Source organism: Porites lutea, chromosome 8 (assembly GCF_958299795.1).
Source record: "Porites lutea chromosome 8, jaPorLute2.1, whole genome shotgun sequence".
Lineage (NCBI taxonomy): Eukaryota > Metazoa > Cnidaria > Anthozoa > Scleractinia > Poritidae > Porites > Porites lutea.
Window position 1 is genome coordinate 19,552,425 of NC_133208.1, and position 13,382 is coordinate 19,565,806.

The window sequence follows — 13,382 nt, forward strand, 5'->3', positions numbered from 1 at the left end:
AACAACGTTTTCCCGCCATAAATGCCACGTCGCACTTGTATGATCGACAGCATAGAGCCTGGCACGCCGACATGAGACCCACGTCTCCATGATCCATGATCTCCCCAGAATGATAACCATTTGAGAGAGTAGCGTTGAAAACAATGGCGCTGTTTTTACATGCGTTGACACCAACTCGAGGCCTGACAGCATCTGAGAGATGACAACAAATATCAGTCAACATTGATTTATCCTCATTAGAACAACAGTTAATGAGGGTGAAGACTCTTTTCTTGTCTTCAGAAGATATGCGATATGAATCAACGCGACGGCTGTATTTGTAATATAGCTAGCCTATTCTTTTCAAAAAAGGAAATGTTTTCCTTGTCTGTTAAAATGAAATGAAATGTTTGCTTGAAATGTTTCCGAGGGAGCTTTAGCATCGACGACGGCGACGGCAGCGAAAACGTCACTTCAAAAGGCATTCGCGTTTTTTCAAACATTGTCTCGTTTATTCCTATCTGCTGAAAATGTCAAATGTAGACGAATTTCCCTAGAGTTGATTTCTTAGGGACCGCACTAAGTTTTATAAAGAGAGAAAGAAAAAGTCGTCGCCGCTTGTTAACGTCCTCCATAAAGCGTGAAATCAGGCATTTTCACGTCGTAGTCGTGCAGTGACGGCAAAGCAATGTACAATAAAGCGTGATGCACGTGCAAAGTTGTTGTTTTGCTTAACAAACCCATTGCCTTTTTGGCGTTCTCGCTGCCGTCGTCGTTGCTAAAGCTCCCTATTTTGAGCCGTGATGCGCTTGAAAATGGGAAGGTGTTCTGTAAAACTGCACTGTCGGACTCTTTAGGAGGACAAAATTTGACGCAGTTTCCTGCGCAGCCTCCTAATAAAAACCAATAGAGACTTTTAGATTCCAAGATGGGGACGACTACTAGAAAGATATTTTCTCAATACTTAGTAGTGAACGTGCGCGAACCCGCGTAGTTTTGGTGGGAAAAAGTGATAGCCGTCGTCATTCTACAAAGGGTTTTAGCGAAAATGTCGTAGTGACGGAAAAAAGCTATCTAATGTTAGAAGTTTTATCATGTTGCGATCGCGAGCGGGCTTACCTCCTTCAATAATAATAATAATAGGGCTAACTTTTCTTGTGAAAAAGGTACAATGAAGCTTTCCAGCGTGTCTATTTTTGAGAAAACGCGAAGACACTTCAACTAAAATTCGGTAAATCGTAAATCGTCCTCGTAGTGGTCTTCGACCTCGAAATTAAAGGTCTCTAATAAAAAAAAGCGACAGAGTCCTTAACACTATGAAGTCTCACACTCCCCGTCAAAATGACCAATGAAGCGATGAGTTTTATTTTTGAGTTTTATCAATTTCCATCGAGGGTGGGAGCTGGGGAAGCGAAAAAATAGGGTAAACAGTTTTAAGCTTTATAGCGTTTTGTCCAATGCACACATTCTAAAATCTGCTTGATATGCGAAACAAGAGACTGGTAACTCTTAACCCACGTTTTAAAGACCTTTCGGTTGGGAACAAAACAACAACAACAAAAACAACAACCAAAAAAATAGAATGGGGGCTTAACCTGTTTTATTATTCGAAGCCGCAGGACGCTTGACCTAGCTGAATTTTCCGGTCAAGTGTAAAGTAAAAAATTTTTCGCAAAACTTCACGCTACAAGCTTCATTAAGATGCCTAAACCGGAACAGCTGTTCTCTCAACCATAGCAGTAATGCTCTGACAATTATTTAACGCCTTCGGAACTCGAAAGAACCCAAAATTCGATTAAAAAAAATCAAAATTCTAATTGCAAAATATCGAATAGGGGGGCTTAAGGAACGACAACAGCCGCGGCAAAGAGAACGGAAAAAGGCAATAGGTTTGAAAAGCAAAACAGCAACTTTGCACGTAAATCACACTTTTTGCCATCAAAGCACGACTTCCCAATTTCACGCGTTATGGTGGACGTGAACACAGCATAACAATTCATTCAAAACATTCCAGCATTTGACAAATTGCGCGAGATGAAAAGAACGCGACGAAATTAAGGCTTTGTTTACACGATACCGGAGTGGCCTGCGAGCAAGCTCTCCATTCGGGGCATATCGTAGACGCGCGAGAGACACGCGTTTTCACGCGGCTCGCTTCGCTCGCCTAAATAGTAGAGCTTGCTCGCAAGCTATACCGGAGTAGCTTTTCGTGCCGTCGCGAAAAGCAACTCCGGTGTAGTGTGAACGCTTATCCCATACGTGCCTTTCCAATTAGAGATCGGCACGACGCAGCCTCGCTTCGTTACAGAAATCGCGCCAAAATCACCGTTCATATGTGTGAACAGAAGTTCTATCCTGTATGGGTTTTGTGCTGGCGCAAAAGCTTTCCGGCATAGTAAGAACACAGCCTAAAACAGCGCGAATGCAGCTTTCAGTGAAGTTCACGATGCCCTCGAAGTCGTGGTTGCTGACGCTACCTAAAAAGCTCGGTGGAACTTATTACCACACTTTCAATTGTGTTAGAGGTAGCAAGGATGAGAGGTCGGAAAGATATGAAAGATTGTTATGAGTCATGATCAAACTCATAAGTGTTACTGAACTCTGTACGAATTCAAGTGTAAAGCGATCCCCACTCTTGATTCTGTACACAAGCACCAACCAAAAACAAAGAATACGAGTCCTCGCTAGGCATGACCTTTTCAATGTTTCAGTGCGTTAAGCAAGAGGTCAACAGATCAATTTAAACAAAATTACAATAAAACTCCGCCTTGGAGAATACTCCGTTAACTTCAACAAGCAAACAGAACAAAGATTAAAACAGAAAACAAAATACAACACTTTGCGAATCAGGAGTAAAAAAATAAACAGTTGTCTGTGAATGTATAGCGGCAGAGGTTTCATTTGAGTGGCTTTTTTTTATAGCCGCATCTCGTCCACGGACTTTGAAATTATAAGTACTTGAAAAGTCTTCTTAATTAATTATAGGAATATGAGAACTAAATACCACCACCTCGCTCGTAAATCCAATATCATTGTTTTGTCTCAAGCGAGAGCTTACGGAGAGCTGCCTCATGCCACGACCGCCGGACTGGACAAAACAAACCAAAGTAAAGCGATATTTCATGGCCATAGGTGGTCAAATAGGATGGATTAAAAGCAGCGAGCTTCCATTGGTTTTTGTGTTCAAAAGATCTCTAACTGCTCTATGGAATAGTATTAACGCGTTATGTAATCTTCGATGTAAAACGCAAGTCAGAGTGATTAAAGCAACCATTTGCTATTTTAGCCAAAGAAACAAGAGGCCCAAGACGACCAAAGAATATGTAAATTTTTAAAAACCTTTGGAAGGAACCGAAAAGTTCGTGGAATCCAAAGGAATTCTTCTTTTTTATTTCTTCTTTTAAGCTTAGTTCATACCACTACGCTTAGATCATATTAGGTGCCTGCCAAATCCGGACTAAACTTAAAAGATCAAACGGAAATTAAACTCAACTTTCCTGTCCCAACGGTTTAAAAAAGATCAAAGCCAGATAAAGTTGTTGAGAAATAAACACCTTCATGACCCTTGCCTGTATTAATTAAAATACCTGCAGTTTTTCTTCAGTTTAAAATTAAGTTTCGATTAAATTGTTCGGCTTCCCGGTGCACATCGATAGAACAAAGAGAAAATCAAATAAAGGATGTTGACTTGACAAATCTTACCTCGCAGACGGTCTTGAATGAGTGTTTTTCTCTGATATTCCGAGTTTAACCTTATGGTCCGTGGATTTCCATACGAACACAAACGATCCTTGCAATATGAGCCGAAACAAGCACCCCGTGATACGAGAGCGTGCTTGCACCATTTCAGAAAACAACAGCGCAAAACGCAACCGTGGACCGTTGTAAACGCGCTGATGAAGCGCGAGTTCCCACTCCACCGTTTTTCATGCCAGTATGGTTCAGAGCGAAACGCGTAAGTTATGTTTTTGCCATTTTTTGTGCAGATATACGAGGAACCGGAGAAGTCAAAACTTGGCGAGACACCTGTAACGGAAAGAAACGGTTAGCGATGTCTACACGCCTTAATCAATACTTTGTTCTTTCGAAGGAATGCGAGCGATACATACCAGCTAACTGCAAAAGCTCTAGTATTACCAACGTTAAGGCTATCTTGGGTCTTATAGCTGAAAAGTGGACTGTATGCATTTCTTCATGGTGATTGCTATTCGATGACCACCATTAAAGTTACTGAAATGAAAAACGGGGTGACACGCTCTGCCGGAGAAAACAAGGCGGAGATGGTATACCAAAGGCTTAATAAGCCGAATCAGTGATGCATCTAGATTTTTGTTGCTATTTTCTCGAAGTTAACAACCGGAAAACTTTCGACCAACCGTTTAGTGTGGAACTCAGTGGTGTGTAGCCGACTTAGATTACGTCATGTTAAACAGGTCCTAAGGGTTTTGGTTTAGTTTCGGATCATGGTCAAATTTAAACATCAGATCACGGCCTCAGAAAGGCTCTCGGCTCACAAGGAAATAGGTAAAATGCCAAATCTATGATCAACATTTGGATTTTTTTTATTATTCTCCTTCAAAAGGGTCGAAAGATCGTTTTAGTCGAACTTGACAAGTAACTTTTCATCTTTCACGGAGGATGTTTGTTTGTCTGTCCACGCCGATTGTCTTGTTTATGACTTTTTACCACCTTTTCAAACGAAAACCAATTATACACCGATAAATTGACGGCATGAAATATTAATCAAGTACAAGTCGATCTGTCAGTGATTTTTACGAGCGAAATGCTTCCACTGAAACATCGTCCCTATGTATGGGAATGACTTATCGATGGCTATCTTTAGCGTGTGCAGTTACTTAAGTTTTCAGGCGAATGAAAAGTGAGAAAAAAAGAGACCAATCTTTTTTCCATCAGATATCTAAACAACCTCAATGTTCTCTGGAGGCATGGCCATTCTGATATGCTTGATTTACGGTACTAAAACTCGATTGATTTTGCCAAAGAAGCGTTTTTGTCTCTGTGTATTCGGTGAATAGATACCATGAATGACTCAATTCTCGGATGGAATGTAAACTCAATTGAACCATTTGGAAGAGAAAATTTCTCAAACAGAAATGTGACATGTTCAAGTACCGTTTTAATAGCTCCGTTACGCCAAAGACAAATGTCATTTGTGAATTGCAAAGAATGGGGATTTTCAGTGTTACCTGCTTTCAGAACCTTTTGCACCAATTGGCGCGTAAAGCCGTATAATTAAGGATTCTACATTAATCGCTTTATGGTTATTTATTTTTACAGGAAACTGACCGGAGTTTAATACAGGTAGGTCACAGCTACAGAAAGTAAGGAAGCTTATTAAAGTAAGCACGACGACGACAGCAAAGAGTAGGAATTATCATAATGAAGTTAAACAGCGAAAATAAGAAGAAGAGAAATAAAACTGTTGTTTTAAAAAATAAATAAGAAAAAAAATTCTTTGACCACACAGTCAGATAAACGCGAATCAGACATTGAGACAACTGCATAAAAATTTGAAAATCTCCATGAAATTGCGAGGAAATCGACATAACGTTAACTTGCCACTGGTCGGTTAACAATAATGATCTGAAATCACTCCTGAAATCGCAGCTCCTATAGCGCGACAAAACAGCTCGTGAAAGCAGGCGTTTTAACACGTGCACACCACAGGAAAGGCAATTTTTGCAAAAGGAAGCGGATGCATTGTGTTGTGAGTCCTTCATGCGGCAAATATCATAAATTTCAACCTGACCCACACCTATTCTTCGTTATAAAACAGACCGAAAAGTCTTATCTCCCGGAAGAAAAGGACTCAGTGTAACCTCAAGTAACATTTCCAAACTAAAAATTATGGCAAGTTCGCGATCATTTTTCCCGCATATTAGAAGACTCATGAAGATGGAATCCGGACGTCCGGTAAGCATGAAGATAGAATTTACCCCGGTAATTGCGAATGAACACTAAAGGTACATGAACAAATGAACAGGGTACTATTTATACATGTAGAAGGATTGGGGGACGTTTTATCAAGATGTATAATTCGTAACCACAACCTGTTTTGTCAAACGGAAGTATCACTTAACGGCCTTTATTATCTCCTCCTTGCAAGAGAAGAGAAAAGACAAGCCGAAGCTCAGTGGGTTAGAACAAAAGAGTGTTTAGGGCCAAAACAAGTGGAACAGTGAGGGAAGATTTCTGATTAAATTGCAAGGAAAAAAAATTAAATACTTAACAGTCTACACTACCAGTTAAAGATTGCCATGTGTCAAGAGTCAACAAGGCGTGCACCACCTCAGGACCAGTCAGCAGGCTCTCGGGGGGAGGGCGGAGGGGAATGGTTGGGGGCGAAGAAGGAGATTTGGAGATTTTTAATATGTGCACATCTCAAATTTGAATTCCACCCACAGGGTCCCCGCTTGCTCCTCTGGTGTTGAGCTATATCAGAGTATGACCAATCATATCTAACTTACAATCCTAGATCGAATGTAAATAAACAACTACTCTCCTTCCATCCCCCATCCCATATGGATACTCCTGGAAAAGGTTGCTGTGGGTAAGCAAGGAGTTGACCATTTGACTTTCAGAAAACGAAAACAAGTACCACCATTCATTGGTTTTAGACAAAACCTTTTCCATTACAAATAAAAAAAACACCTAAGCAACATGTTTATGTTTACACAACTTGAATGCATGAGAATGACCTTTGATTGTCATAAATAAACCACAAAATTAAAAATTCTAAATCTGTATTTTGTTGTCATTAGCCTGTGAGATTACAGAATTCATGCTATTCCACAATCATGAATACAAGTCTTGAGATTGCAAGGGCACCCAACGACTGTGAGAAGCAAGTATTGCCTAGAATTTTCTAGTACTTGAGGACAGCTAAAACTAAACATTTCTAGATGACCGTTCAATTCATGTAAAATTTTTGAAGCCTTTCTAAAAAATTCCCTATGATTTTCACATTAATTTTCACATTTCACTTCCCAAGTTAGGCAAAAGGAAACCCAAAATTATCAGATTCGAAAATGTGATGGAGAGAGGAATCAGAAATGTCTCACTTTTGTAATACGACAAATTGCAACTAAAATTTTCAGGAAAACACTACTCAAACCCTTGTAATCTCGAAAAGACCCAAGTTCCCTTAGGATGACTAAACAGATACAAATTCTATAGCGCCGCTTAAAATGCATTTCTAGAGATCTAAAAGTACTCTGGATAGCCTAAAAAGTGTTTCCAATGTATGTAGGAGGAACCCGTCGTTGAGTGCCCCTGGGATTGGGATCTGGGATTGGAATCTGTATTTGTGGGGCTTTTTAAAATCATTCATGTTGAGCCCCCTTTCCCCCCCTCCCCACTCCGTTGAATGGCATGTATCCCGAAGGCGCGATGACCCATACAATCTCGGGAATTTTTGATACTGTTTTAATACTCCTCTAGAAAACTTAACTTACATTTAACTTAATAGAGAGGTATCGATACCTTCATCCTGCAAAGTCAGAGACACCAGTCTCAAGATCTTGAGAAATTATCATCCCACTACACTCTGTGCATGACCTGACGTGACACCAAGAACGTTATATCGGATTACAAGCCGAAATATACACAGATTATGAGATAGATATTGCATTTGATTGCCACTAAAAATAAATGAAAAAATAAGTAAATAAATAAAAATAAATAAATAACAGATCGGGCGATAAGGGCAAAGTTTTCATTTCTTTATCCAGTCATTGCAGTGAGTACAAATTAAATCCCGAGTGACTCGCACATCGTCAGTCGATTTAATCCTGATCTATCTCTGTCTATCTCACGATCGCAAAAGTATTATTCTACCGAATGTTTACTTTACTGCATCGTTGAGGTTTGCAACTTAACAAAATTTTCTTTGCTATGAGAACCAAATGATAAACAGAAGATTACAACAAACCTTACCTCTGCCTTTTCGAAGACAGCGATCGTCTCATAACACACTGGTAAAAATTGAACAGGCCTTACTCGCGTTACAGATATGTGGCCAGGTTACACTATTTTCGCGGATTTTCGCGCCATTCTCACAGAAAGACTTTCTTTCGACGAGGGTGCGTTAACTTTGCCCATACAAGTGATTAGGTGAGAAAGAACGAAGAGAGCTCCTTACGAGCGCCAACAAACAGAACACGAACAGACCATAAAGCTTCAACATGGCGTTCGTGGAGTTTGAAATCACCGATTTGGTTGAACAGTTCATGGCCGTAACAGGCGCTGAAGATACTGTAGCAATGCTCTTTCTACAGCAGTCAGGTTGGAATGTGCAGGTATTTATTTCACTTATCAAAGTGGATGAACGCTTTTCATTGTTTGTACTTCGAGTGTGGAGTGAGGAGGGGAATTAGCACCAGGCTTCTGCTTCGTTTCAAGCTTTATGAAAGCCACGGTGAAATCATGTGTTATAGACCTCTTTCATAATGGCGGCTTATTAATATATTCTTTCTTATCTCGTTTGAAAGTATAATTGTTTTCTATTTTGCACATGTCAACAAGGTCAGAAAGGCTAATTATTATTCATAAAAAATAATATATTCTTAGGCCGCCTTTATGAAAGAGGTCTATTCACCAGTGGCAGTGTTAAGCCCCATGGTAGGGGGACAGGGCATACCCAGGGGGATTTAACATTTTAGGCCATTTTCATGTCACATTCTTTACCCAGGGGGGAAAAAACTGATGTCAAATACCCTTTCCCTGGGGTACATTTTGTTTGATTTAAGATGGTATAAATTACAGTGCGTTATTTCCCCAGGGGGTTACTTGGGTTAATTTTTACAGGGTATGTGCCGCTGGCCTCTGAGAGCCCCTACCCCTTTATAGTCTATTTTGTGGCCAATTGTAGACCCCATCTTAGTCACGTTTGGGCAAATATGTAATTTTTGTGATCCCAACTTAGTCACTTTCTATTTATGTATCTACTTTATCAATCCTTTAAATAGGTCATCCTAAAGTGAATTGACCCATTTTTAAATAAATTTAATGAAGAACACTTTACTTTTCACCTACATTACAAATATTCTGATACGTTTGCTAACCAAAAATATGAACAACTTTCTTACACCAAAAATCTGAAAATTCTGTGGGAACCCATTCTAGTAACTCTATTGAAAATGCGACCCCATTATAGTCAATCCAGTCGTGAAAATGCGACCCCATCCAGCAGCACATCCCCATTAGACTCTTATAAGGAAGTGCCGCCCCGCCCCCGGATTATTTCCTTGTCACTCCCACAGTCTTTCTTTTTTGTCTAGTTATGTCCAACACTTTGTACAGAGCCATTTCTCCCAAAATCAAGAACCTTTTAACGCTGTTTAGTCAATGAATAAGTAACGAAGACATGTGGGCATAAGGAACTTCCAGAAACAGCAATCCCAAGGAACTCTGGGTAATGTTTCAGACTAGGTTCCAGGCTCTTGCAAGATCTTGTCAAACTCCCCCATCCTTGGGATCTTGTGTTACATCAAAATCTTTTATTATTCCCCACCCATAGGAAAGGAAATACAGTCAAATGCCCCAGGAATGCCTGGCCCCACTACCCTGGGGCTTAACATTGCCTGGTGCATTAAACTAAGCTGACGTCAGTTCACTCAGTTTCCTAACCCTAATCACCAAACTTCAGAGCCATTCCACATTCGGCGTTCTGCAAAATACCCCTGCTCACTCGACCAATATTTGGGTATAGGTGAGCCACCGTGGGCAGTAGGGGTATTTAGCCTCTAGAAGAGAAGCTACACTAGATTTCACTGCATTTGTGGTAGCCTCCCATGCAGATGTTCTTTATAGGGCTATGAAAGTTCATTGTATACTCTGGGCAGTGTAGAACATTCAGCGCACAAACAGACCACACCATGCTTCAGGTGATCACTTACTGGAGGGTAAAATCAGTTGGGAACTATAAAACCCCAGGCGAAAAAGTGGCTGTGCATGCTTATGCATGAGAGGTGGTCTTTTATGGGTGGTGTTAATTGGTGTTTTGGATAAGTGTTGATTAATAGAAAAATATATGTATTTGATTTGCAAATAGGCAAGGATTTCAACACGTGCCTATTAACCTATATGTCCTCACAGGAAACTGCTTTAGAGGAATGTATTGTGTTGTCTTTTTTTTCAGTCAGCGGTAAATACGTTTCTTGATCAAGCAAGTTGTGGTAGCTGTGAAGGAAACAGGGATAATCCAGTAATGGTAAGTATTTTTGACAGGGGACTTCCTTTGACTGGTTAATCATAATTAAGCAACTTCAGATTTAGGGGCTACATTTATTGCACCTGTTTAGGGGAATTATGCATTTCACTAATTTGTTAGTCTGAATTTCAAAACCTTTTGTTTGACATTTTGAGGAGGACTTTAACAATGTTTCTGCCTTCGGTTCTTCACTTAGATGTTTTAATTTTGAAGTTGTCTCTGGTCAGTTCTTTACTTTTGCAGTTTTAATCCAACTTATTGTCCCATTTGTCTGTACTTTGTCTATCTTATGTCTGTGTTTCAAATCCATGTCACTTGGTTGAATTCTATCTGACAGAGCCTTGTTAATTTTCCAATTTTTCCAAATGCTTCCAAATTAATATCTTTGCTATATTTATGCCATGTTAGGTGTCTGAAGATGATGTATCAACTTTATCCATGGGTTCATCAAACAAGTAAGTTGATATTCTTGTAGGTACTCATATTATTATGAGCTTAGGTGGTGTACTCCAGTTCACTAACTGCAGGCTTTTCATTTTGGTCCTGTGGTCGTCTGTTGCTTGAGTGCTGACAAAACTCAGGTTTTGGTGACTGCTTATTTTTATTTTACAATTCACGCATGGATATAACACCCTTATCATCACTTCCCCCTTAGGTGTACAGATTCAACTAGCATCAGATTCTTGAAGCTCCTCTAGATTCTCTCCTACATCTCTGGTTTCAACATGCTTAAGTGCTAAAAAACAATTCTAAACTTTGCATCCTGGTTTTTAACTTAGCCCTATTTGAATCAAATAGGAAACTGAGTAAATCTCTAACAGGTCCTCATAACCTGAAACATGATATGCAGAATTTGATAGGATTTTCTAAATGTTTCACAATATCCGCCAGCAAATAAAATGGTGACTGTTAATAATATGTCATCAGCCTTAACTTCTAGAAACGGCTTTCATTTTGAATAAAAGATGTGGTCCCAGTGGAGCCTGGGCAGCACATACCCCTCCCAGAGCAAACCCAAGTACACCTCCCATCCCCCTTCCCACAACCCCCCCCCCCCCCCTCCACATCCCCTTCATCTATTACACAACTGTTTGAAAGACAGATGCCGGGGTCGAGGTGAGTCTAAGTTTTGATTATGTGGGTGAATTCTCATATTGTGACCACTCTTAGCATATGACCACTTTCAATTTAAACTTGAATTCTCAGCTTGCTCAACCTGGGTTTTTAACAGTCATAAATTCACCAAGGGGGTTACATTTTGATTTTCTTCCAGAGAACAAAAAGATGAACAGAGTAACCCAAACTTGACTGTTTTGTCATGGAATGTTGATGGTCTGGATGAAAGAAATATTCTGGAAAGAACAAGAAACGTTTGCCATATCATTAACAACAGAAAACCTGATGCAGTGTTCTTACAAGAGGTGATATCACAGACTTTAGCCATTTACCAATCAAAATGTCCAGGGTAGGTGGATAACCTTACATTCCTTCATGTAATCCCTCACTTTATGCAAAAGTGTATATGTTGTAGTTAAGACGGAATCCATTAGGAAACTGAGTAATTTTAATTTTCAGTGGACAAAAACCTTGTACCAGAATATTTTAAGCCATATCACATTTTTATTTACACTTTTTAAGGGCTATAGATGTAATTAGTTATCTGTATTAACACCAAAGACAATTTCTTACAGGAGCCAAAGAAAATAAATTTCAAATTTCACAGGAATTGACAAAACAAAGGTAAAATGATCTAAAATCGTCATGTGCAAAACTTCATTTTGTGAGAATTTGAGGCTTTTGAAGTTTGTTTTCTTGGGTTCCAATAAGAACCTTTTCTTCAAAGTTATTTCATACAACGTATTACATTTATAGCCCTTGAAAAGTGTGAAAAAGAATGCAATATGCTTGAAATTATTCTGGTACAAGGTTTTTGTTCATTGAAAATTAAAATTACTCAATTTCCAGATGAATTTTGTCTTAATTTCTTTTGTTTCAACTTCATTAGCATACATTACCATACCCCAAAACAAAAGAAAAACAAAAATTACCTGAGATAAAAAATTAACTACAACATATACATGTATATCCTATTCCTTCACTGAACAAACAGTCCTGAAAATATAGAAGAGGTAGATTTGAAAACAACGTGTGAAGAATACTCATGCTCACATGATGCTCTTGAGGCACATTTCTCTAGACTAAAGTCCTGATAACTTTTCAGGTCTGAAAAGCTGTTTTATGTTTGTTGTGTTTGCATTCAAGATCAAAGTTTCAATAATTTTGAAAGTGATACAATGAAACTGTTAGGTAATGGAGCAAAATTGCCTAGTTTGTAAGCTAGGAACTGTGCTACTGTTCAACAGGTTTTGATTTTAAAGTTTTCTTTAGGTGCTGAAAAGTTGCTGGGCCTTTCAAGAAACAGGCCTGTGGGAGTGGTGCCTGGTTTAAATAACAACTTTCTGTTAATCTTTTCATTTTAAGATACTTGTGCAAGTGTGGACCAACACATGGAGCATATTTCAACATAATGCTGCTAAAGAACTCTTCCGTCAAACCAACAAGTAACCATCAGTGCACACACTTCTCGTCAAGTCAAATGGGTCGCCACTTGCTTTGTCAACCCGCAATATTTAGGGATAAAACTGAAATAATTCTAATGACTTCACATCTTGAAAGTACACTGAAATGTAAAGATGAACGCAAAAGACAGCTCGCGGAAGTCTTGGCATGCATAACAGACCAACCAGGGGAAGCTACCGTTGTGTTTGGTGGTGACACAAACCTGCGTGATGCAGAGGTGTCAGCCATTGGAGGACTACCAAGCGGCATAGTAGATGCTTGGGAGCAGTGTGGGAGACCTAAAGAAGCAGAGTTTACATGGGACATGCGGATGAATGACAATCCTGAATGGCCATACCCCAAAAAGCCTAAAATCAGATTTGACAGGATGTTTGTAAGGCCTGGTCAGGGACTGCATGCTTTGAAGACAACTCGATTTGAGCTTGTGGGAATGAAAAGACTGCCTGGGTGCCGTAGGTTTCCCAGTGATCACTGGGGCATATGGTGTGAATTCACACCATTGTTGACAAATTAAAGGCATTCATACACTTGTAGACTGTTCACATTCCCCCATTTTCCCGTATGATCGGCAAGATTTGCGACCACCCCCTTT

The 13,382-nt window shown here is 39.6% G+C and overlaps 1 protein-coding gene across 1 annotated transcript; it reads left to right on the forward strand.

Annotated features, from left to right (window-relative positions):
* Window positions 1-8,061: 8,061 nt before the first annotated feature.
* Window positions 8,062-13,364, forward strand: LOC140945313 (tyrosyl-DNA phosphodiesterase 2-like). Its single transcript, XM_073394353.1, has 5 exons — window positions 8,062-8,297; window positions 10,139-10,210; window positions 10,619-10,665; window positions 11,484-11,675; window positions 12,692-13,364. Exons 1-5 carry the CDS (start codon window positions 8,184-8,186, stop codon window positions 13,302-13,304), a joined length of 1,038 nt encoding a protein of 345 aa, XP_073250454.1. The 5' UTR covers window positions 8,062-8,183; the 3' UTR covers window positions 13,305-13,364.
* The last annotated feature ends 18 nt before the right edge of the window (window positions 13,365-13,382 follow it).